The 24,254-nt window shown below is 37.2% G+C and overlaps 1 protein-coding gene across 4 annotated transcripts; it reads right to left on the bottom strand.

Moving 5' to 3' along the window:
* Window positions 1–1,228: 1,228 nt before the first annotated feature.
* On the bottom strand, window positions 1,229–24,026 carry Gga (ADP-ribosylation factor-binding protein Gga). 4 transcript variants are annotated; one of them, XM_045755537.2, is made up of 11 exons: window positions 23,781–24,026; window positions 22,436–22,596; window positions 21,706–21,939; window positions 19,408–19,617; window positions 15,420–15,597; window positions 14,298–14,537; window positions 12,806–13,021; window positions 11,003–11,644; window positions 8,741–8,904; window positions 4,455–4,565; window positions 1,229–3,202 (listed from the first exon to the last, which is right to left on the bottom strand). In XM_045755537.2, exons 1-11 carry the CDS (start codon window positions 23,815–23,817, stop codon window positions 3,113–3,115), a joined length of 2,283 nt encoding a protein of 760 aa, XP_045611493.1. In that variant the 5' UTR covers window positions 23,818–24,026; the 3' UTR covers window positions 1,229–3,112. The 4 variants fall into 4 exon arrangements, with proteins under 4 accessions (XP_045611493.1, XP_045611495.1, XP_069164306.1 ...); XM_045755539.2 differs by having other exon boundaries at window positions 12,806–13,018; window positions 23,781–23,998; XM_069308205.1 differs by having other exon boundaries at window positions 14,349–14,537; window positions 23,781–23,998.
* Between the last annotated feature and the right edge of the window lie 228 nt (window positions 24,027–24,254).

The raw sequence follows: 24,254 nt of genomic DNA, 5'->3' as shown, positions 1-24,254 counted from the left end.
GGATTATGTGCTATCCACAACTTGTGAAATTTGCATTAATACAGTTCTGTATAATATTTCTTTACTTTGTTTCGTTATGCAATGATAAAATATGTCCTTGTAGCAAATGCTAAATTTTCACAAGCCATGACCTATTCACAAAGATGCCCACCCAGAAATTTGAAGAGATCACACCCCTTCTGGTTTTATTTAGGGTAAAGTATCTTGCTGGATCAACTTCTTATACTTTCAATTACATATGTGAAAGTATTGTCTCTTTGGTTCGTCAACTACAGCTTGCAGACAAAATTTAAATGGAAATAATTTCTTTATTCTAAATTTATTTTTAGATCCAAATATACTGCACAAAACAATACTTATACCTCATATATTAAAATGCATCTTTTGATCAGTTCAGGAACTTTGCAAATTTGTGGGATCTATAACAGATTTGACTTGTTTCCATATCAATCATGACTTTCCAAGCAGTTCATTCATGTCCTATTAAACATAAATAACAAATTATGCCGTCTCCATATACAGCAGGAGCACAGCAGCATTGTCACTTGGTACCTTTCTTCCCAAATAACAATGTAACCACCACCACATTAACTGATGCAAGGGAGGTAATCTATTTTCTTATTTTACTTCTCTAAGAATGTTAATAAACCTCCTTGCAGGCTGACTGCAATTCATTAAGAATACAATCAAATCAACATGATCTGTAATAACAATTACATTGTATGTGTGTTTGATATTAGTACCCATCCTACCAAAATCTCCATAAGAAATGTCAAGTGTATCAACCAAGGCAGGTAAGCCTTGCTTACCTGCCTTGGTATTTGTTCAGATGAATATTATGTTATTTGTTCAGTCCGTCCTCCTAAGTTTCCCAGCGTCAAGAAAACGGTCAAATTAAAGTGTTCTCTCCTAACCTATCAGAGGACCCAAAACAGAAATTGGGACAGTACATCACCATTGCAAGTCGCTTCTATTTTCTAATACAACAATTTTTGGCCTTATGTAACGCATACGATCGAAATGTGCCGTTCGTTATAAGAGGACAGGTTAGTTTGTTAATGTCTTTATGTATATTATACATCTACCAACAGGGGGCTTAGTAATCATTTTGGTTATCACATGAGTCATTAATTACATTCTGGCTCTTTTAATCCTATGAAAATGCTAAATAGTTTATCTACACAAGTGAACATGTAAGGCATGTGAAGGTGTACAGAATAACCACTGATTAGTTGATATATACGAGTTTGCTTTTAATATACAGTATATGAAAATCAACCCAAACCATATCCATATTTTCCATAAAGATACCTGTAGCTCTCAAAGCTTTAAAAATTGTAGAAAATACATTATTTAACACAAGCTTTTCATAATGATGACAAACATTAAGGCCTAGTTGCTTATCTACATGCAATAATGTGCATATAGGTGAATGCAGCTAATGAATATACATGTAAGTGGGCTACCATCAAAGTATTATAGTGGATATATACATTTTATATTACATTTTTCCACTAGGAATTCATCATACATAGAAGAATGACATAATATTCAACATTTCCATTATCTTCGAGTATGAGAGAGTGAGTCCTGAAGGAACACATGAAACAGTTGGCAAGGAATTCTACTTAATGGTTTTAAAAATGATTATGAATTCAACTCTTGAATATGGAAAGTAAGTTATGAAACTACAGTATAACTCTTGTATCAAAGGTATTACTATAATTTAGCACTTTTTTATTTAATTTTACTTTCTAATAAGTTATGAAATCCATTCATTTATAAGTATTTTATTCTCAGCGAACTGCCTTTAAATGACTTAAAACCTCTTTAGTATCAGATTAAGTTTTCATTCACTTCGAATATTGTATGTCTGTGTGCTGTTGATGTTTGTGAATGCTCCACTCTCATTGTGACACTCTTCTCTATATGATAACTATAACAAATACTGGCATTGTTGTAGAGACGGAGCAGCAGCCGCACACATGATGACTGGTAATGTCTACACAACAGTGGGACCCACACAACAAACACACCAGGCAAAGCTTTACCCAACACTCTTCATTTCCCATACACAGTAAAATTCTGTAGGCAACATCTAAAATTAATTAATTAATAATGTAGGGTCAAAAATAAATCAAAATGGCTAATGAAAGCATTACGAAAATGAAAGCTATAATGAGCACATGATCATGATGTCTAAAATGATATATAACTACAGTTGTAGTCTATGTTAGTGAGAGAGAAAACAGTTTGAAGAGTGCATGTGATGTACATGTAGACTTACTCACATAACCTATATAGATAAACTTTATATTGTAAATATTTACAATTAATATTCGTCCCTCCAGAAAATTTGGATTATAGTTTTCAATGATCTACCTTAGTACCATTTACACGCTCAATACTCAATGCAGTTGATAATGTTATTCTGAAAAGACAGAACCATATGAAGAACACTTGAAATTAATTATTTGTTTAATTTAAAGTACTGTATTTAAAATATAAGTGTACAGGTATAAAGAATAGCAAACACATAGATAATTCAAAGTATTATTTTGGAATAAAAGTATTTCTTTATATTTATAACATAAATATTTGAAGTGTAAATTATAGACTTACAAAACTAATTTTAACGTAGCAATAACAAGTTATCATTAGTCAGTAATGGAACACCACTCATACCACTGGCTGACTGCAGAGGACTCTGCTCAGCTTGAAAATTCAGAAATTTTGACCCAAATTATTGTAAGTGGTGGAGACAATAGGTCACAATAGCTGAAAACAGACACCCAGCCTACAAATCTGAAAATAAAGGCATTAACAATGGTTCGGTCCCTCCTGGACCATTATCAAGTCATGTGATGGTCCCTCCTGGACCAAAACGTCGTGAATTCCTTTACTTTCAGATCTGTGAGTTAGGTGTCTCATTTTAATTGGTAATGTTAATGCCATAAAACTTGTCACACCCTCACAGCTAGAGAGATGACTCTATAATGTGGCTGTAGCTTACCACACTTTGGTGTCCGCACCACACAACTGAGGCATACTTGCGATTTTGTCCGTGCCTACAGGACGAGGAAATAACAAAAATCTAGTCTAAAATAATTCTCTATAGAGGAAGACTTCCTACTTCTCCCATCTCTGTGACTGGATCGTCATCCAGAGTGTAACTGAGCATGATCTTCAGGGACACATTCAACTGCAAAAGAAATACCAACAAATAAATATGTATTTAGAGAAATCCAGTGTAAGGAGGTCAGAATTTTGGAGGCTTCACTGTACAAACTTCTATACATGCAAATAAAATACAATAGAACTAACTGTTCTTGGAGAAATATTTGCACAACTGAACAGGCAGTAAATGCAACAAATAAAACACTGCACACAGATAGTTAAAACATTATAAACACTAAATAACACTTACAAAATAATTGTGTTTTACAAGAAATCTACATTTAACATGTTATACAAATGTATAACAAAATGAGGAGTTAAGAATTACCATAAATATGCAATAACACACTGTATTAATTGTTACAGCCAAATTATACACAGAAATCACAATTACGTGATGCATCAAATGAACAAATCCACAAGGGCCGTGACAAGGATTCGAACCTGCGTCCGAGAGCATCCCAGACGCTGCCTTAATCGACTGAGCTACGACATGGTCTAAAGGAGTTGAAACCGAAGTTCTACTGATCCAGTAAGTTCAGTAGAACTTCGGTTTCAACTTCTTTTGACCATGTCATAGCTCAGTCGATTAAGGCAGCATCTGAGATGCTCTCGGACGCAGGTTCGAATCCTCATCACGGCCCTTGTGGATTTGTTCATTTAGCCAAATTATCTTGTAATAACGGGTTTTTGGGGGCCTACTTATACAATGTTGCCCTAATTAATATTGTCCATAGCATTCCCATGCAAACAATTGAAAGTTTGAGTTTGTATTGTTTATTACTTCTTAAATTAAACTTTTAAAGCAAAAATCTGTTATGGAATAACAAAGAGTTTGTCATAATAACACAGTACACATATGTTGTTTGTTTTTATTATAATTTCAGCCAAAACGTACTCAGAACCCAGACCTTGCCTAAATACACTGATTGTTTCTCAATACTGCCTAACTTATGTAAAACTAGGCCTAGGTTACAAATGTTTCAATATATGCAAAAACTGCTCTATTTGTCAGGCAAATGGGACTTGCTTAGTAGACCAAGTAATGTATTCCTGGCTATTATACACAAAACATGCATACACAGACACACAAAATAAAGACATGTTGAAATATATTTTGATATTTGTAAGATTACAAATATGGCTGTAATGAACACTTAAGAGCCCTCCAAATATTAAGATAATGTTTGTTCCATATTATACCTCGTAAATATGTAGTCACACGAGCAAAACTCGGCAGTTTTATGACAAATATGATCAAACAAGGCAATACTTACTTGATTTGGATTGGCAATAAGCATAATCTGTGTAATAGCTGGAGGAGGCAGGAAAGGGCTATAAGCTGCTAAGTCAGTTGATGACGGCGGTTGTAATCGCACTTTACAGCCCTGAAATTTACCCCATGCATTATTACAGATATAAATGAAACTTCTTATAACATGAACAATAAAACATTGATATACTGTACTGTATTCAAACTTTAAATAGGTGTTTTAGTCTGGGCCTTTTGTATGAATATAAAATGCTGCCTTCTGAGCTATACCTTGAAATGCTATCTACGAAAAGAGTTATTCTGATCCCAGTGGACACAATCATGAGTCAGGACAGGATGACATCCTTCACAAGTGCATAAGGGAGGGCACCAAACATTCCTGCTATGTCACACTCAGGCTTACACAAACCACACACAAAAAAACCCCACAGCCATGAAGAACTTGGCCAAGGCATGACCTGTGGGCTAAACAAATATAACATGCTCTTATGCACAGGTGACACAGCTACTTAGTTCTTACTTCCAAGTGGAAGGGCCCAGAGATGTTAAACATGCCAAAATTATCATATAGAAGAAAAAGAGGCGATATGATCAGCACTTACAAAATTACTGGTTGATTGGTTGATTGGTTGATCTAACAGGAAGCAACTGAATTAACAAAGAGGAATTCTTGAAACCAGCAACTTCACGAACAAGAGGATACAGATTCACGCTACAGAAAGCAAAGGTGACTTAGCCTGTTTACACTTAGCCTGTTTACCCAACAGTAAAATAAATGGGTACCTGGTTGTTAAACAATTTGGTAGGTCATAGTCCGGGAAATATTAGGATTAAGGACTTGCCTGAAATGCTATGAGTGCTAGTGGCTGTACAAGAATGTAAGAACTCTTCTATAAATAAAAAAACTCTTGGCTGGGTTGACTTTCTGACCAGCATCTCTGTTGCAAGGGTGCAGTGTCACCCAGCCCTGACTCATGATTATGTCTGCTTGAACCAAAATTAATTTTGCCTTCAGGATGTATCCGAGTTGGGCATCTCAAAAATATAATTAAGCCCAATATAGACCAATATCTTACTTATGCATACCCTAAATATACAGTGTGACATATTTTATATTTATCTTTTTGGCCACAGCAGTGAATGGAGGTGTGGATTGTCTGATCAATTAGGTGTTGTAAATAACAATACAGTGTAATTAATAAAATATAGTTAACACCTCTATTTCTACCAACCTACCCACCAATTTTGTCCTTGGTTGGGCAATTAACTTTGTACAGTGCGTTTTTTAGCACATTAATGTATATAATTAAAAAAAATTCTACTGGTATGTGTTCCGTGATACTACATAAACTACACACCTCCATTCACCTCTACAGTGACTTCTCATCCCCATACAGTACAATAAATTTATAAGGAATGCCGATTCAAATTCATAATAATCAAACCTTCTAATTTTGGCTACTGTGGAAAGGGGACTTTTATATTTTTTGTTCTAGGCTTCCAGCATGGGTAAAATTGCCTAAATCAAGTGCACGAACCAAAGCATGTGTATGAGGCAGCCCACCTGGGAGTGTAGTCACTCCAAAAGAGCTTGTGATATAGGTCGGTACGCCCTACAAACGCACAATGTAATGGCCCCTAATATTACCGTGTTACAATGTTGTTACGTCTTGTTCTAAAGTTTTTATGACACGTTAGAACATTGTTACAATTTGTTAGATAGTTGTTACAACTTGTTCAAATGTTGTAGCAACATGGTAGTTTAGTCGCGTGTTTGGCGGGGTATATCTATATATCAATCCCCCTAACAATGGGGGATTGAAATGAAGCTCTAGAGTTTCACCTAGCTGCTGTAAATGGTACTTGCTCTCACCATTTCTACCTCCAGATCATTCCAATTGTATACTTGTATTTCCTTACAGTTCTCTGGCTCAGTTATATTTTCAACTACCACCAATGCCTTCACACAAAGACGAGTAGGCTCAGGAATCTGTACACTAGTTGACTGACAGTTGAAAGGTAGGACCAAAGAACTAGAGCTCAATAACCCCTTCCCCCCGCACAAGCATTACTAGGCAAGTACAACTGGGTGAGTACTGTTCTCCATCCCATGTAAAAGACCATTTATAACCACTTGTATATTCCCCTCAGTATCTTGTATGGTATAATTACATTGACTCTAGTCCTCTCCTTTAATGCTGATTGACCGAGTTCTCTTAGCTCACTCTCATCATCTCTTCTCTAGTACTAGACTCTCAGCACATCTTTATACTTTATACTTTTATAGATATTTGTGCTTTACTCGATGTGGACTCCATGCTGGACATGTATATTTCATTACTGACCTAACGTATATGGTGTATAACATTTTGAATTATCCTTTAGTCTTTATCTTAAGAGCCATCTTTATGTTAGCTAACATAACACAAGCCACAAACAATAATCGCTTGAATTAAACTGCCCTTGGTGTTAAAGCTGGTGTTACACCCACCCACAAGTCATTTTCCTTAAGCGTTCTTGCAGCTGCCTTTCCTTATATAGTGTATTATGCTGGCCTTCTGACCTCCACTCCCCTCTCTCAAGCCTCATTACTTTTCATATGATGGGAGTAAACTCTTATTTGTCTGGCCATATCTGCAGTCTGTGTAGTTATGCATGTTACACCATGCAGTCCACTACACTTATCATCATCTACAAACATTGCCATATATGATCCTACCTCCTCACGAAAGATATTTACATAAACCAAGAGCAGTTTTGAGTCAAGTGCCAAACCTTGTGAGACATCTCTTGCCATTTTCATCTGTCCTGACACTTCCTCTCTCACTTCTGTTTCCTGTTTGTTAAATACTCTCTAATCCAATATTGAATCTTCCCATGAGAATTTCTGAACTTTTACATGGGTTAGCAAGAATTATGATGTCTACAATGCTCCATTAGTACACAAATGTTGCACATCATGTACAGTAATATATACAGTGGCCCCTCCATTTACAAATCTAATCCGTTCCCAGAGACGGTTCATAACCCGAAAATTTGTAAACCGAAGCGAATTTTCCCATAAGAAATTAGGCAAATTGAATTAATCCGTTCCACACTTCCAAAAATACAAAAATATTAACATCAACGTAAATTTTATACCTAATTCACCCAAATCTTCAGTACTAAAGTATGTACAAGTTATTGCTTACCTTTATTGATGACTCTTGTTGGCATATGGAAGACGGTGAGAGGGGGGGAGGAAGAGAGGTGTTAGTGTTTGGAAGGGGAGTCCCCTTTCATTATAACATCAGGCAGTGATGACTTCTCTTTGGGTACTCTCTCTCTCTCTCTCCTACACTTTGGAGGAGTACTGTACCACTAGGACCTGGTTGTGGCTCACTGCTTGCTTGTTTTACTAAGAATCTGTCTAAAGACACTTGTTTTTCCCTACATTTTAACACTTGTCTGTAATAAGACATCACATTGTCATTTAAAAGTTCACTGCAACGGCCTCTAACAGCTTTATCTGGGCGAGTTTTTTCAACAAAACTTTGCAGCTCTTCCCATACTTCACACATATTTTAATGAGGAAGGGACATCCTCTACTGCCTCTACTCAACTATTTTCGTAGATTGAACCTTACTAGTGACTTTCTTTGGACCCATGGCGAGATACATAATAACTACTTTTATGTTCAAATATCCAAAAATCACTGAAATTCTTTACAAAGAATTCAGGCGCGATTGTCACTAGGCAGAAGGCACTGGTAAACTGAGGCGTGGTCGCCGTGCCACCATGCGCTAGGTCGGACATACAGTACTCGTATCAACAAACTACATCACCCGAGGCAAAGTTCATAACCCAATTCGGATTTTACGAAGAAATTGGGCTTGTAACCCGAAAAGTTCATAAAGAGGGGCATCTGTAAGCCAAGGCGTTACTGTATATGACACACATGCACATATTATCTAGTGCGGAACTTCAAATTTAAAATTCTAAGCCAATTTCTGTACAGTATATTATCCCATGAACTTACTGTAACCTATATGTTAAAATAAAAAAATTATCAGTTAATAAACCTAGGATGAAGTATCCTCATTACGTTATGTAGAAATGACTACCAACTTGTCACTAGAACAACAAAAAATACATAATTTCCCCTCATATTAACAATATTAAAAAAAAAAAGAACTGTTCTTGTCAGAATATTCAGTGCTGGTTCCCATTATTCAAAAGCCTCTGACAAAGCTAATAACATTCAGTTCTAGAATACAAAACAGTACAATACACTTGGATTAAATGAATTACCTTAGGCACAACAGCTTGAAGAACATAATTTGATATAGGTTGTGAATTGTGAGATATTGTAGATACAACTACAACAGAAACATCGCTTCGAGGCTGATTTTCCGTGAAGTGGAGTGTAACGTTAACATCGTTACTATCCAAAACAGTTACTGATCCTTGTCTCCCTGAAGAAGAAACAAAGGAACTGTCAAATATTATTACACATACACATATTCAAAATATACAAACAAAATGGGAGAGGATTTTGCCACTTTTAATCCTAGGAACAGGAAATCCTAGGTCCTAGGAATCTAGGAACTAGGAAGTTCCTAGGAATCCTAGGAACAGGAAAATACCTGTTCTTAGTAGTTGTATCCTAGGAACATTAACCTGTTCTTAGTATTTGTATCCTAGGAACATTAACCTGTTCCTAGTATTTGTATCCTAGGAACATTAGCCTGTTCCTAGTATTTGTATCCTAGGAACATTAACCTGTTCCTAGTATTTGTATCCTAGGAACATTAGCCTGTTCCTAGTATTTGTATCCTAGGAGCATTAGCCTGTTCCTAGTATTTGTATCCTAGGAGCATTAGCCTGTTCCTAGTATTTGTATCCTAGAAACAGGTTACATTACTTTGTTTCTTGCATGCAATCAGACTTAGTACCCAAAATAGATCCAAGGCCTACAAAAACGACACAATCAATACCTACTGTAAAACGATAAGACATGAGTGACATTCTAAATTTTGAAATGCAATCTAAACCTTGTTCCATTTCTAAAAAGTAGGTTGTTATTACCGAGAGCATAGTGGTGGCAATCTAAGCTGCTTACAATATGGGTACTGTGTAACTTGATTCACATTAAATGGCTAAAAAAAAAAAAAAAAAAATTATATCATTTTAAGATAACTCGTGTTATTGGTTTGCTCTATCATGCCTACAGAGATTATATTTTTAAATCCAGACTATGCTGTTCTTATAAATTAAATATTTAATTTCTATATTTAAGGAATCAGATTGACTGAAAATTTTATCTAATAAAATTTGGAATACTGTATAGGCACTGATGGAAGCAAATTTTCCAATCATTCTGAAAATCAGGACATTATACTCGGCAATGTTAGACTGTAAGTAAAACAAATGAAATTTGAACAACCAAGAGCAAGTTTGTTACATTACATTCCACGATGTGGCCAAGACATAACTGGGCTAAGAAGCTTTCCTATTTTGACTATATGAGGAACACTACTGAAATAAATTACTTTACATGCCACATTGATGATTATTGGTTGTAGCTGCCAGCTAGGGCCTGACGGCTGAGTGGACAGCGCTCGGGATTCGTAGTCCTAAGCTTTCGGTTTTGATCCCGGCGGAGGCGGAAACAAATGGGCAAAATTTCTTTCACCCTGATGCCCCTGTTCACCTAGCAGTAAATAGGTACCTTGGAGTTAGACAGGTGCTATGGGCTGCTTCCTGGGAATGTTTAACAAAAAAGGAGGCCTGGTCAAGGACCGGGCCACAGGGAAGCTAAGCCCCGAAATCATCTCAAGATAACCTCAAGATAGTAGAAATCTGAATATGAGATGGGGTCTGAGGAGACGGAACAAATTTGAATGGATTTTTAGCTTCTTGGGTATTGTTTGTAATCAAAACCACAGTGATCAGCCATTGGCATCAAAACACACGCGTAGTTTATGAGTGGTTATGCTCAAATGATTATTCATTTGAGAAAATCTTCAAGGTTGAATCTATGACTTTTACAACTTCTAGAATCTGTCCACTGACTGAATAACAAGAGGAATCTTCCATGCAGCACAAGTCTTGAAAGTTCTGAGATAATAAGCGAAGACATTCTCCAGATATCACATACATACTGCAAATTTTAAAGGAAAACAAGTAACATTCAAGAGAAAATATAAGTACTGTATGCCTATGGGTCATAATTACAGCAATGTTAATTTTATTTTTAGTCTTACAATGCATGTAGTGTCCAAGTAAGTATTTTCAAATCTCCAACTTCTCACCACAGTGGTACTGTAGGATCACTTTTAATCATAATTCAATTTGAAATATTTGTGATTTCTGTGGCAACAAAACAAAGATGAAATTTATTTAAAAACCCTGACTTAATACAAAAATAAATAACTTACAACTTATTACAAAATATTAACAGCTGTTCAAATTGCAACAGCAATAACACAAACATGCAAATTTATAAATATGCCATCGGGAAGTTGATCCTGACAACTGTATTTACAGAAAGGTAACTCAAAAGACACATACCTGGCTTTATCATTTCTAAAGTAACCTTAATATCCGTCATGGGCTTCACTTCCATAAATTGGGGATTTGATGTTGAACTTGTTCTTCTTCTGCTACTTTCACACACACTATTTTTGTTTTCCTGAGAGTGTTTTTGGGTGTCGTTTGCAACTTCACGTATTGTGTTAGAAGACGACGCTTCTATTAAACTATCATCATGACTATCTAACAGATTACTGTCCTCTAGGGGCTTCATTTTGTTAACAGTACTATGGCTCGACTTTATTCCATCAGACACCAAATCAACACTAATGTTCCCACTTAACAAGTCTAAATTTAGCAAGGAATCCACAGAATCTCCATTAGCATTACTAGCACCAGAGACCAAGGGAACACTGGAAGGAAAGTGATGAGTGCCGAGTGGTCCAACTAGTGGGCCCGGATTAGGTAGCAGGCTTCCAGTTGAATTCAAAGATGCTGCAGTGAGGTTTACACTTTGTTGTTGCTGCTTCAACTGATTCATGCTCAGCTTCTCCAGGGGTTTAAACTGAACTTGAACTTGAGCATTGGCTGGTAGACTCTGCTTAATCAGTGATGTACCCAAGGCTGCTAGGTCCTCCAGAGGGTCAGGCCGCTCCTTGGATTGTGCATCTTGTCGATTATCTGAAATTTAAGGCATAGAACTGGTTAAACATAATAGAACACAATGGATCATTAATATGCAAAATAAATCATACAACTTTAATAATAATTATAATAAAACTTTAGCATTTCACATCTCTGCATGACATTTTCATTTTCAGTCTAGCTATTATTCTAACACAAAACAGCTTCTTAGATTAATAATTTTTGCTGTTTTATTTCATAATTACCATATTTATATTGACACCACAGTATCAACTTGCCTCCATACATAAAGGATAGCAATAGCACCCCTTTTGTGTAACCTTCTAACCACATCAATAAGAAACTTATTTTTACTATGGAGAGCTTTCACAACACCGTTACAGAAATTCAGTTTTAATAAAATACGTTTTTGACCAATTAAAGCAAAATACTGGTGATCTGGCACCAGCTTTACTATCACAACTCTTCTACTGAATCTGAATCCCTCTAGAAGAATCCTGTCCTCTAACACTTTCCAATACAGAGCATTTTTTAATCAACTTTACACCTTTATCTACAAATTTTATCTTCAATCCTCACAGAAGTACTTATAAAGATATTTCAAACAAGCTAATACTGTTTTCTTCTGCTCCTACAATATTTGGGCAAACCACTTGGGCTAGGCGGTAGAGTGAGGGTCTCGCTTCATGCAGGTTGGCGTTCAATCCCCAACAGTCCAAGTGGTTGGGCACCATTCCTTCATCCATCCCATTCCAAATCCTTATCCTCATCCCTTCCAAGTGCTATATAGTCATAATGGCTTGGCACTATCCCTGACAGTTCCCTTCCTTTCCCTACAGGAGCCGGTCGGCTGAGCAGACAGCACGCTGGACTTGTGATCCTGCGGTCCTGGGTTCGATCCCAGGCGCCGGCGAGAAACGATGGGCAGAGTTTCTTTCACCCTATGCCCCTGTTACCTAGTAGTAAAATAGGTACCTGGGTGTTAGTCAGCTGTCACGGGCTGCTTCCTAGGGGTAGAGGCCTGGTCAAGGACCGGGCCACAGGGACACTAAAAAGCCCCGAAATCATCTCAAGATAACCTCCTTGCAGTATTATCAGCCAAATCAGCTTATACTGGGAATTATTATATACAAAAGAACCAAATTTCTCTAGCACATGGAGGAAAATAATCTTATGAAAAATATGGCCTTAACTTACTATCAAGTGAAGTGGAGGTTTGTGGTACAAGTGTCGGAGCCATGGCTGTGGGTAACGCTGCATCCAGCTGCAACTCTGCCGACACTGCTGAGGAGTTGGCCGAGGCCGAGAAGATTCCTCCGAGATCCAGTAACGAAGTGTTGTTCTCCACGACAGGTTCGTCGAAAGAGGTTATGCATGTTCGGCCATAGTTCAAACCTTCTATAACTACTTCTGCTAAAAGATATATAGTATGCATTAATTTTTAATTTGGCTACACTGCCTGATAATGAAAGAATCTTTAGTTTTATGATCATGCCCAAGTGTTGGCAGTGATCATAAAACTCATTACTGTGAACTTTAAGATATTGTAAAAAAAATGGAGAGAGGGAGAGAGGGGTGGGGGAGGGAGCGAGAGAGAGGGGGGAAGGGGGGGAGAGAGAGGGGGGAAGGGGGGGAGAGAGAGGGGGGGAGAGAGAGGGGGGAAGGGGGGGAGAGAGAGGGGGGAAGGGAGGGAGAGAGAGGGGGGGGATATATGGAGATAGATAGATAGATAGATAGATAGAGATAGATAGATAGAGATAGATAGATAGAGATAGATAGAGATATATATATATATATATATATATATATATATATATATATATATATATATATATATATATATATATATATATATATATATATTATATATAATATATATTATATATATATATATATATATATTACTTTTTCTTTTTCAAAGAAAAAATAAAACCACAAAATACCCTTACTGGGACTCCCTAGTAATACTGTGAAGATCATAAGGTCATTATTAGAGATACTTAAAACTATACACTATAAACACCTTTACTAATGAATTATGTGGAATCTTCACAGATCAAAATATGTTCATTAGCAAAACAGAATTTTTCAGATAAAGATAAGAATGAATACCATAGAGAGATTGAATAAGAACTTTCCAACGTGAAGAAAAGCATGTGTTTCTCCCCATACCACCTCAGACATGGTGTTTTTATTCAATAAACATGGATGAGCAGATTTGTGTCCTGATCTCAAGGAGCTGTTAGGTAATGTAATTATCAGAAGAAAGCACTAAGCCTTGCAACTATATAGCACTTGGAAGAGGATTTTAGTATAAGACAGAGGAAAGGAATGGTGCCCAACCACTTAGACTGGACGGTAGAGTGACAGCCTCACTTCTGGCAGGTTGGCTTTCAATCCCAAACTATTCAAGTTGTTAGGCACCCTTCCTTTCCTCCGTCTTATCCTCAGATCCTTATCCTCATATCCCTTCCAAGTGCTACATAGTTGCAAGACTTAGCACTTACTCCTGATAATTATTTTACCTTACACCTCCTTGAGATCAGGACACAACTCAACAAATCCTACAAGAACAAGCCACATTAGTATTCATGAGTCTAAAGACAAGATTTCTTGCTTGTCTGACCATTTCTTTATTATCCTCCACTAATAATGTGCAACATAGCCTTACAGTAATTATAAAACATACTACATTTCTTCTGAAGGTCCTGGTTAACAAGACTTGCCAGTCCTTGATTACTTGGCATATCCTCTGGTGTTGATAGATCAAGAAGAATTTCTCCATCCTTTTGAGACAGTCCTTCCCCACTATATTTATGATGTTGACTTTCCCCTTCTGTTCCTTGGTGCTCAACTTTGGTTCCTTCAACGATCAGCTTGTAGCGTCCCATCACTCTCGACAATTCATCATTTGCCTTAAGTAGGTCACCTGATAGTCAGTGAGAACAAATACAAATTATAACATTACACCATGTTCCAAACTAAGTTTAATTTCCAAATTTAAAATGTTTACTACAATATCCATAGCAAGTAGGACAATAAACACTGAGGATTACAGAGGTAACTTTGAACCAAATTTAACTTCATCTTTCTCTCTTTTCAGGATAAATTGGTAGAACTTTACATCACACCAAGCCTCTGAGACACACGTTGACCGACCAGGAGGCAGGACAAGAATCTGGCCCTCTCAAACAAGCATGGTGAGCTTGAAGATCAGAGGTCAGCCCAAAACTAAAGAAAACCAACCAGAAAATCGGATGAAACCAAATAAATCACTGTTTGGGAAAAAAAGTGAAGTGTATCCCAGTTGGGGCCAGCCAACCCTCGCAGTTGAGGGGAGCGAGTCAGGTAGGATGTAGGCTGGAACCGAGGGCTCTCGGCTACCATCTTGTAGCAGCAGGGCTATTTTAGGTAGGTAAGGTAACATAAGGTAACCTTGTGGTTACCTTGTGTTGATTTTGGGGATCAATGTCTCAATGGCCCAGTCTCTGACCAGGCCTCCTGACCACCTGTAGGGTTATGTCCTAAGTAGGGTTAAGTCATTTACCCAGAGCAAGCTAATGTTTGCCACGATTTCCATTTTTCATTTCTTTCTTTCTTTCAAGCAGTGGTTTGTTTTCCTTTGTCTAACTTTGAGTCTAATCTTGGCACCTGGTACATCAACATGGGTTTCAGAGACCTGGCAAATTCCTAAGGCTTAGCGGTACCAGCATTTAAGCACAGAAGAGATACTTTAGTTGAACATCAAATTCTTAATATTCATGAATCTTGGGAGTGACTATTCCCCATTTATTATTCCAGAGATACTAACCAATTCCCTCTTCTTTATCATCCATCTCGGAGACAAGTCGATACAAATTTGACCTAAGCGACGAACAAGAGGAGTGTAGCTCCAACATTAAGTCTAAGTCAGCTTGGCTTGCTGGACTTTCTTGATGGCGCGACAACATATCATCCAGCACGCGCACGTTATTCATAGCAGTTTCAACCTGTTGAAAATATAGATATAGTAATGTGCATTATTTTCGTCTGTATCATATGTAACATTTTCAAACAAATAACAGGGTGTAAAGAACAGACGCGTTCAATTTTCTGAAATTACTGCATCTTCATACAAAACTTTGGAATTGGTGTTGGGCTTAAGGCCTATCAACCTTTGGAAGATTATTAACAGCTTACAGACCATCCAGCAAGTATACTTTAGTCCAGAACAAGTCCAAGTATACTTTAGTCCAGAACAAGTCCAAGTATACTTTAGTCCAGAACAAGTCCAAGTATACTTTAGTCCAGAACAAGTCCAAGTATACTTTAGTCCAGAACAAGTCCAAGTATACTTTAGTCCAGAACTAGTCCAAGTATACTTTAGTCCAGAACAAGTCCAAGTACAGTATACTTTAGTCCAGAACAAGTCCAAGTACAGTATACTTTAGTCCAGAACTAGTCCAAGTATACTTTAGTCCAGAACTAGTCCAAGTATACTTTAGTCCAGAACTAGTCCAAGTACACTTTAGTCCAGTAAACTCTGTGGATGTACACCAAGAAGTAAGGTAGACCTCTCAGTATATATTTAACACTACCTTATTCTGACACACTATTCTTCCATATATTCTCTCTCTCTCACCCTGCCGTCCTCTCTTGCTTTTGGCTTGGCTTCACTGTTATTGTCAACCTGCACTCACCCAGTGCAGGGTGAGAGCCGGTCGGCCGAGCGGACAGCACGCTGAACTTGTGATCCTGTGGTCCTGGGTTCGATCCCAGGCGCCAGCGAGAAACAATGGGCAGTTTCTTTCACCCTATGCCCCTGTTACCTAGCAGTAAAATAGGCACCTGGGTGTTAGTCAGCTGTTACGGGCTGCTTCCTGGGGGTGTAGGAAGCAGCTACTTCCTACACCCCCTTCCTTCCGCTCCGGGTCGGACCGGGCCGCGGGGACACTAAAGCCCCGAAATCATCTCAAGATAACCTCAAGATAACCCATTCTCTCCACATGCCCAAACTAAGTAGTCCAGCTTTAGTCTTCCTACAACCATAATACCCATTTGAATTACAACACCCAAACTACAACAAATACAACACCCTCTAAATTCATCTGTTACTAATCACCAATGTGGCATTTTCAAGCATTAGAGTAAAGTGAACTAAACTTTTGAGAGGTTTTATCTCACACAACTTTCATTCTGTCCCTTTAATCTCTCCCTCGGATTACTGCCATCTTTGGCCAATCATTGTCAGATTTTTTTTTTTTTTTTACTCTTTCATGCCAGCCGAGATTATATCTTTGGTATTAACAGTGTATTCTTATAGTGCCCCTCTATTTTTACCACAGGAGTTTTCTGTGCTAAATATAACACTCTTTATCTCATTTATATTTGCCTTCAGTTTCCTTCTCTTGCATATTCCATACAGTTAATTAACAACAATGTGTAGTTCATTTACTATCAGACTAACTAGAACAGTGAAGAAATCAAATAACTAAATCATTTACTATCAAACTAGAACTAATTCTTTCCCTAAGAATTTTGTATGTGGTAATCATATCTCCCTAGACTCATCTGTCTCCTAGTGAAGTGATGTTTAATTCCTTTAGCCTTTCCTCTTAACTCATACCTCTTAGTTCTGGAACTAGTGTAATGGCACATATCTTAACTTCCTCCAGCTTCATTTCGTCTAACTAGATAAGAACTCCACATATTCCAGGATTGGTCTAACATGTAGCATTCAATAGCTTTTCAAAATATATATTTAAATTTTCAGGGATGTCCTCTAAATCGAGCAGTAATTTACCATTTATACATCTGGCAAGCAAGCTCCATAGTTTCATTTCCTCATTCTAAATATTGAATGCCATCACTGACTATTCAATTTATCATCCCTTCCTCATCATCCACATAGCCCTTGAAGGAGATACCAAATAAAAAGAAATCAGTTAGGATGCTGAAATTTGTCAAATTTCACTTTAATATACAATAGACAAATTCACACGAATTTCCATACAGAGAAGGATGACAAAGTCAGTCCCAGAAATTAGATACCTCCCTTATGAAGAGAGATTAAAAAAGCAAAATTTACATTCTCTAAAAGGTAAAGAGTAAGGGGTAACATGACTGAAGTACTGTATATAAATAGATGAAAGGATACAATTGTTGATATACTGTATTGTATCAACACAAAACAGAACATGAAACAATGAATATAAAATGGTTAAGTTTAGCTATAGGGTAAATTCTTGGACTTATAGGACTTGGGTAAATTCTGGTTTGGAAACAGGGTTGTTAAATTATGGAACAAATTACGAGGCAACATAATAGACATGGAATCGCTGGATTGTTTCAAACGCAGGTTAGACGAGAGATAATCGAGGCCCCCCCCTCCCCTCAAGGTTGAAATACCAACCCTGCCCAGGATGCAACCCCCACAATATGGAACCTTCCCAACCATGTTAAAGACAGTACCTCTCTCAACCAGTTTAAGTTAAAAACGAAGCTATACCTAATAACTTCCCTGTAACCTACCTTACCTCTCTATTGTCAACCCATGTATGTTTTTTGTTTTTTTTTTTGTTTTACAAATCAACGCTGTTTTAATGTAATTTTCTGTAATAATTTGTAATTGTATTTGTGCTGTTTTTTCAACAATGTTCCCCCCTCTTTTACCTCTATTTTTATTTGTACTCAACGCATTTTTTTTCTTTTTACCCATTAGTTTTAAGCTTTAGTCAGTAGTGTTTTTTCCTGCCCGAAACGCTTTGCGTAATAGTGGCTTTAGGCATTGTATGTACTAACTCCTATCTATAAAGCCAACAAACTTTGTAAAATCTCTTTATGTATGTACCTTTGCCTAAATAAAAATTATTATTATTATTATAATAAGCCGACTAACTCAGGAGTACCTACTTACTGCTAAGTGAACAGAGGCATTAAGTGAAAGAGAATGCGCCCAACCATTTCTATCCCTCCCGGGATTCGAACCTGGAATTCTCGACTGTGCATCGAGAACGAATCCGATTGTACTACTGGGACCCTAAATACAAATAGGAACGGTATTTTAAAGAGATTACTTGGCAGGTTTTTGGATAAAGTGTAAGATCACCCACATTCTGATGTTATTACTAATGCGTCAATCTGTCCTCTCAAACTATACATCGCATTTTGACCTATAAATCCCCAACAGTCAAAATATGATGCACTATAAATCATAGCAGCTCGCTAAATTTATGGGCTGTCACATTTTCTATTTGTGGGTTTTCAATTAGGTTAGGTTCAATTAGGCTCAATTTATTTTGACGTGATGTGACAAGAGGACAGGGTGAATAAGTAGCTGGAAGTACCAGGCAAGCTGGTTGTGGTCAGCAGAGAAGTACAGTTGATTGTATATCAATTCTTTATCAGGTGAACACCAGGAAAACTTCCCTTCATCCTCATTGTCTGCCACAAAGCACTTACACCTCCATGACCCACAACCAATACCCCAGTAACATCTCTTTTTAATGCCACTTTTAGATGACTTGGTTACAACATCCACCCATCTTTATCGCATCTTTATCTCATGTTGTGCTCCACCACTCTTATGTCTTCCATATTTTCTTTTATATGCAAATTACCAAATATTTTCATTCTTAAAATATTTCCTATCTAAAAAAAAAAATAATTACTGTGCCAGCAAAACTAATGTGTATGATTGATATATTATTTTGAGCAAAATAAATACTACACCCTTTAACCACCAAGATGCTTCATACTGCACTTACTTTATTTTAAATGCCAGCTAAATTACCAGACAAAATCCAAGAGCAAACTTTTACCTCTACTATTCTTCTGCTAGTTCGTTCCATTCTTCTCTCATCTTCTTTCACCATTGATTTAATGAGAGCATTAGCTTTATGAAGATCTTCTGGATTCTTACTCTGCAGAAGCCTCTGAAGCAAACGAGACTTTTCCTCATCTTCAAAGACTGCATTTGCTCGAGATCTAGGCTCGGGTATAGTTGGGGCTCCTACGTATTGAGGGTCCTCCTGTAGATCATATAATGACTTTATTTGGTTGTCTGAGAATTGGCCTACTTTATACTTCACCCAAATAGAAATTAGAAAACCTACTTGAAATACCTCAAAATATTTAAAATGCTGTGTTTTTATTTATCCTTTGGCATCCAATATATATTAACTCACTCTAATTTCATAATATAATCTAAGAGACCTTGCAACACTCAGCCTTAACTCTGTTTCATTCAATAGCAATACGATAGACCTACAGCAGGACTATTGGCTTGATCCACCAATGAATTTGAATAACTATTTATTATTCTTGTGCTCTCTGATGACTAACCGTATCATTCATACAGTGATGCCACACCAGTTTGATATAATCTTCCTGCAATTTCTGCATAAGAATGTTGATTTAATGTACAGTAATGCTCGAGTAATAAATTTAATCCGTTCCGGCATTGAGCTCATCATGTGAAATGCTCGTCTTGCGAAACAACAACAACACTGTTGTCGAAGGTGTTCGAGAACCAGCGGGAACGCTAGAAAGCACCATGTGGTTTGCTTGTTAATCGAGCGAAAGCTCGTCAATCGAGACAAATTTTCTGCAAATGGCTCACTCGTTACTCGAAATGCTCGTAACTGGAGTCGCTTGTCACTCAAGGTTTCACTGTAATTTAATCTAATATGTGAGGGCTTTATGACTATTGTCCTACATCAGCTGGTCGGAGACCCTAGAGACAAGGTTATGAGCCTTGGAGTGTGTAAATAGTGGGGTCAACACTAATTATATTTTCTCATTCCCAGAAAGACTAGAAACGTAAAATCTTCTCATGTCTTTTTTTATTTCCTCTATATAAAAAAAGTCCCAAGAGTACAGAAGGAGTACAAACCCCAACTAGTAACAGGGTTATCTTGAGGTTATCTTGAGATGATTTCGGGGCTTTAGTGTCCCCGCGGCCCGGTCCTCGACCAGGCCTCCACCCCCAGGAAGCAGCCCGTGACAGCTGACTAACTCCCAGGTACCTATTTACTGCTAGGTAACAGGGGCATTTAGGGTGAAAGAAACTTTGCCCATTTGTTTCTGCCTCGTGCGGGAATCGAACCCGCGCCACAGAATTACGAGTCCTGCGCGCTATCCACCAGGCTACGAGGCCCCCCGAGATAAACTAACCACTGTATTCATAATTGTGAAGTAATCTATTACTGTACATGGTGTATCTAAATTAAGTGTATTTATAATGTGAAGTATATTACTACTTTTAACAATCAAATCCATGATGCTACCTGTATACTGTATTACTTTCTAAAGATGTTGCAGAGAAAGAGGAAAAGTAAAAAAATAAACAGGAAGAACAGTTGCTTGGGACAAAATTTATTAATTTTAATAGCAGCCATAATTTCCATTTGTTCAAACATAGGTATTTTATGTTTCAAGTTAATATGATGCAGCATTCTTGAGATACTAAACAGAAATTAGTCAGTACAAGGAAAGTACAAAAATTATTTTCAATTTGTGAAAAGCTTATTTTAGAGCAAATTATGCTACCCCTTCCATAGATGTAAATATCCTCTAGGACTAGTTAGCATGAAATTAAAGTAAGGCAAGACATTTATGGCACTAATGCTATGAGAAAGGACTGCGTATATTATATAGAACCTGTGTAAGACTCTGTAGAACTCTAGATGGGAGCTCTAACTAGTCTAACCACCAAATAAAACATACCACCATAGTACCTTTAGAGCCATAAGCAGGTGGCAGCACTGCTGCAATGTTTACAAAAGTTTGACACGTACAGTACAAGCAAAAACTAATTGTTTCACATACAATTTATCAAGCCAAATGAGATAGCTACAGACCTAGCATACTATCTCGCTTATGCCAGGGATCATTACTCCAGACCATGGAGTCGACTTAAAACTCATAAGACTCAAATATATTTCAGCCCCCTAGAATAAGAGTGAGGAACTTTTCCACTCCTAGGGGCCTAACCCCAAAACATAAAATGTGGAAACCTTATACTACAAGCACATTAGAATTAAGTGAACAATATACATCATATATGCGTAACACAACATTTCTGAAGATCACACTTATGAATACAGTACTGTACTAACCTTAACTACACCTTGTTTCTTCAACATGTTATAAGCTTCAAGGATCTTGGGCTCTGCCTTTAAATCAATGGTCCAGGTGAAGAGAAGCTCCACGACTTTTGTCTTCACCATTATGTGTGTGTGGTTCCCCAGATATTTCGGCGACACTAACTTAATCATCTCATTTAAAAAACGGAATTTACCAATCTCGGAATGGAAGGTGGGACCACAGTTATTTACACAAGCTTGCAGAACCTGCATTATATTTCACAACAGAAAAGGAAGGAAGATTAAAAGGAACAGTACTACTTTCATGACTGTTGTTGGTATCTCCTATGTGGAATACTAATAATTTTTCCATGAAACATGACTATTTAATATAAATATCACTGCTTTATAAAAAACCATGATATAATACTGAAATGGCAAAATAAATAAATAAATAAATAAATATATATATATATAAAAATTATTACTTTACTTATTAAAATTTAATAAGCCTCTTGAGCAGGGAATGACATACAGTATTTGAAATCAATCTAACAAATTTCTTTGCATGTTCCATTTGATAATCAATCTCAGTTCCAGTATATTACTAAAAAATGACATTACATGACATGACAATCTCTTTTTTGCTAAATTTAAAAGAAAATTTTAAGCTACTGTTAGTATTAGTGAAAAACACTTATCATTAAATTGCTTTGAAGAGAACTGACAAGAAAATGAGTGTTGTGAGGAGCAGTAAACTCACGCAAAGAGCCTGCAGCGCCTCTCGTTCCTGAGGAGACTGTATTTTGTGGGCAAGGAGTCTGACAGCTGTCTGAACACCACCCGGTTCAGCAGTAACTGCCTGACATACAGCCTGGATGGAATTTGGGTCATCCTCGGTATTTAGAGGACTCGTGGTCTTCTCTGAAGGGTAAATCAACATTATCAAAAATGCTTTCATTTTAGAATTACAAAAAATAAAGAAACCATTAGTCACCTGTACTACATCATTAAGATTTGAATGGAGAAAGATGTGAAAGGCTTCAGCACTTTAGAATGTAACTGCGGTATTATAGGGTATAAAAAGGTCAAGTATTAAATGTAATAAAATACCCTTCTGTGAAAAGTCTTCAGTAGCTCCGATTAATGTGTATGGTTTTTCCATAAGGACATCATACGCAAAATCTCTCACTAGGTACAGACTTCTTATCCAATGGGCAGTTACCCAGATATTAAATATGTATGCATTAACATAAGTATACCAAATATATAAAATAAGCTAACTCAATGCTAAATTGCTTTGTTGTCACACAGAACAACTATCGTGGTGCTGTGTGCATTGCTCGGTCAGCCAAGATAAACACAATGCAGTACAGTAACTAAATGGGTGACGGCTACAGCCTCAGCCTCAATTAGGCGTACCTAGACAATCACTAATTACTGTACAAGGGTTTCCTGTCTTAACATATCATAACCATACTCAAAATTAGCACAACCAAATATATAATAGAGCACAAAATTACAGCCTATTGAACAACAAATTCAATATCTCACTTTGAATCATTTAGACACTTCAGAAAAACTCATTTATGCTACTCTTCAACAGCCTAAGTTATAATATATGTACTTGACAACTACAACTTGAGAGTTATGACAGGTAAACAACTGTCTGGAATCCTACAGAATATGTTCATTAGCACAAATAATGGCAGGAGGATTTGGCATCCATGTCCTCAGAGAACGTAAATACATAATACTTCCTCAGTAATCTTTGCTTCATAATGTTCATGGGTGAACCTAAATAAAAGTTCATACAAAATGCCAAAAACAGTGTAGAAAGAGAGAGAGAGTAAGCCGCTCATAAACATGTGATACAGGTGTTGACCTGACACAATTAAGCCTTCACAGGTGTTTATATCTAAGGTGATGGTTGCTTAACTAAGTCACTGAACAGTGACACTTGAGAGTGATGTCAGCTTATCTTTTAGAGGAAAGCTTAAGAGAGGAAAACGTTTAGGGTCATTGAGAAGGAAGAGCCATTAAGGTATTGCGAGAGCGCGGTCCCGGAGAAGCTGGAAGCGTGAAGTGCGAGAAATCCTGACACATACGGATAAGGGCTTCCAGAGTGGGCGCTGCAGCCGCCATGTTGGCCGTCTGTGGTGTTGTCAACACGAAAGCGTTGGAGCGACTTCCCCGGCCGGCCGCTCACCTCCTTCTCTCCCTCTTCCCCTCTCTACACATCCTCCTTCATCCTCTCATCCCACTCCTTTCTCATTTCTTGCTCTTCCTCTTCCCTAACGAGAGCGCTGGGTTTGCAGGGCGAAAACTATCATAACTTGGAGATAAGGGAATGCATCAGGACGAAGCCATTTCATAGAAAATAGGGTTTCAAATATTACACATAAGAAGGTAGACTATTGTGTTTCTACTATAGATCATTAGATTTTATTTATTTAACTCTTTACTTATTTATTTATTTATTTATTTATTTATACAAGAAGGTACATTGGGTTTTGAGAGTACATAACATGGATATTTTTACATTCTTGTGAAGCCACTAACACACAAAACGTCTCGGACAT

The sequence above is a fragment of the Procambarus clarkii genome, chromosome 62 (assembly GCF_040958095.1).
Source record: "Procambarus clarkii isolate CNS0578487 chromosome 62, FALCON_Pclarkii_2.0, whole genome shotgun sequence".
NCBI classification, from domain to species: Eukaryota; Metazoa; Arthropoda; class Malacostraca; order Decapoda; family Cambaridae; genus Procambarus; species Procambarus clarkii.
Note: the sequence above shows the minus strand (reverse complement) of the source record. Positions and strands in the feature narration are given on the sequence as shown.

Coding starts and splice junctions, on each gene's coding strand:
- Gga (XM_045755537.2), bottom strand. CDS start 23,817: ATGGCGGCTGCAGCGCCCACTCTGGAAGCCCTTATCC. Junction 21,940..22,435: donor AGGCGCTGCAGGCTCTTTGC/GTGAGTTTACTG, acceptor AATATAATGCAG/GTTCTGCAAGCTTGTGTAAA. Junction 11,645..12,805: donor AACCTCCACTTCACTTGATA/GTAAGTTAAGGC, acceptor CTTAAATTTCAG/ATAATCGACAAGATGCACAA.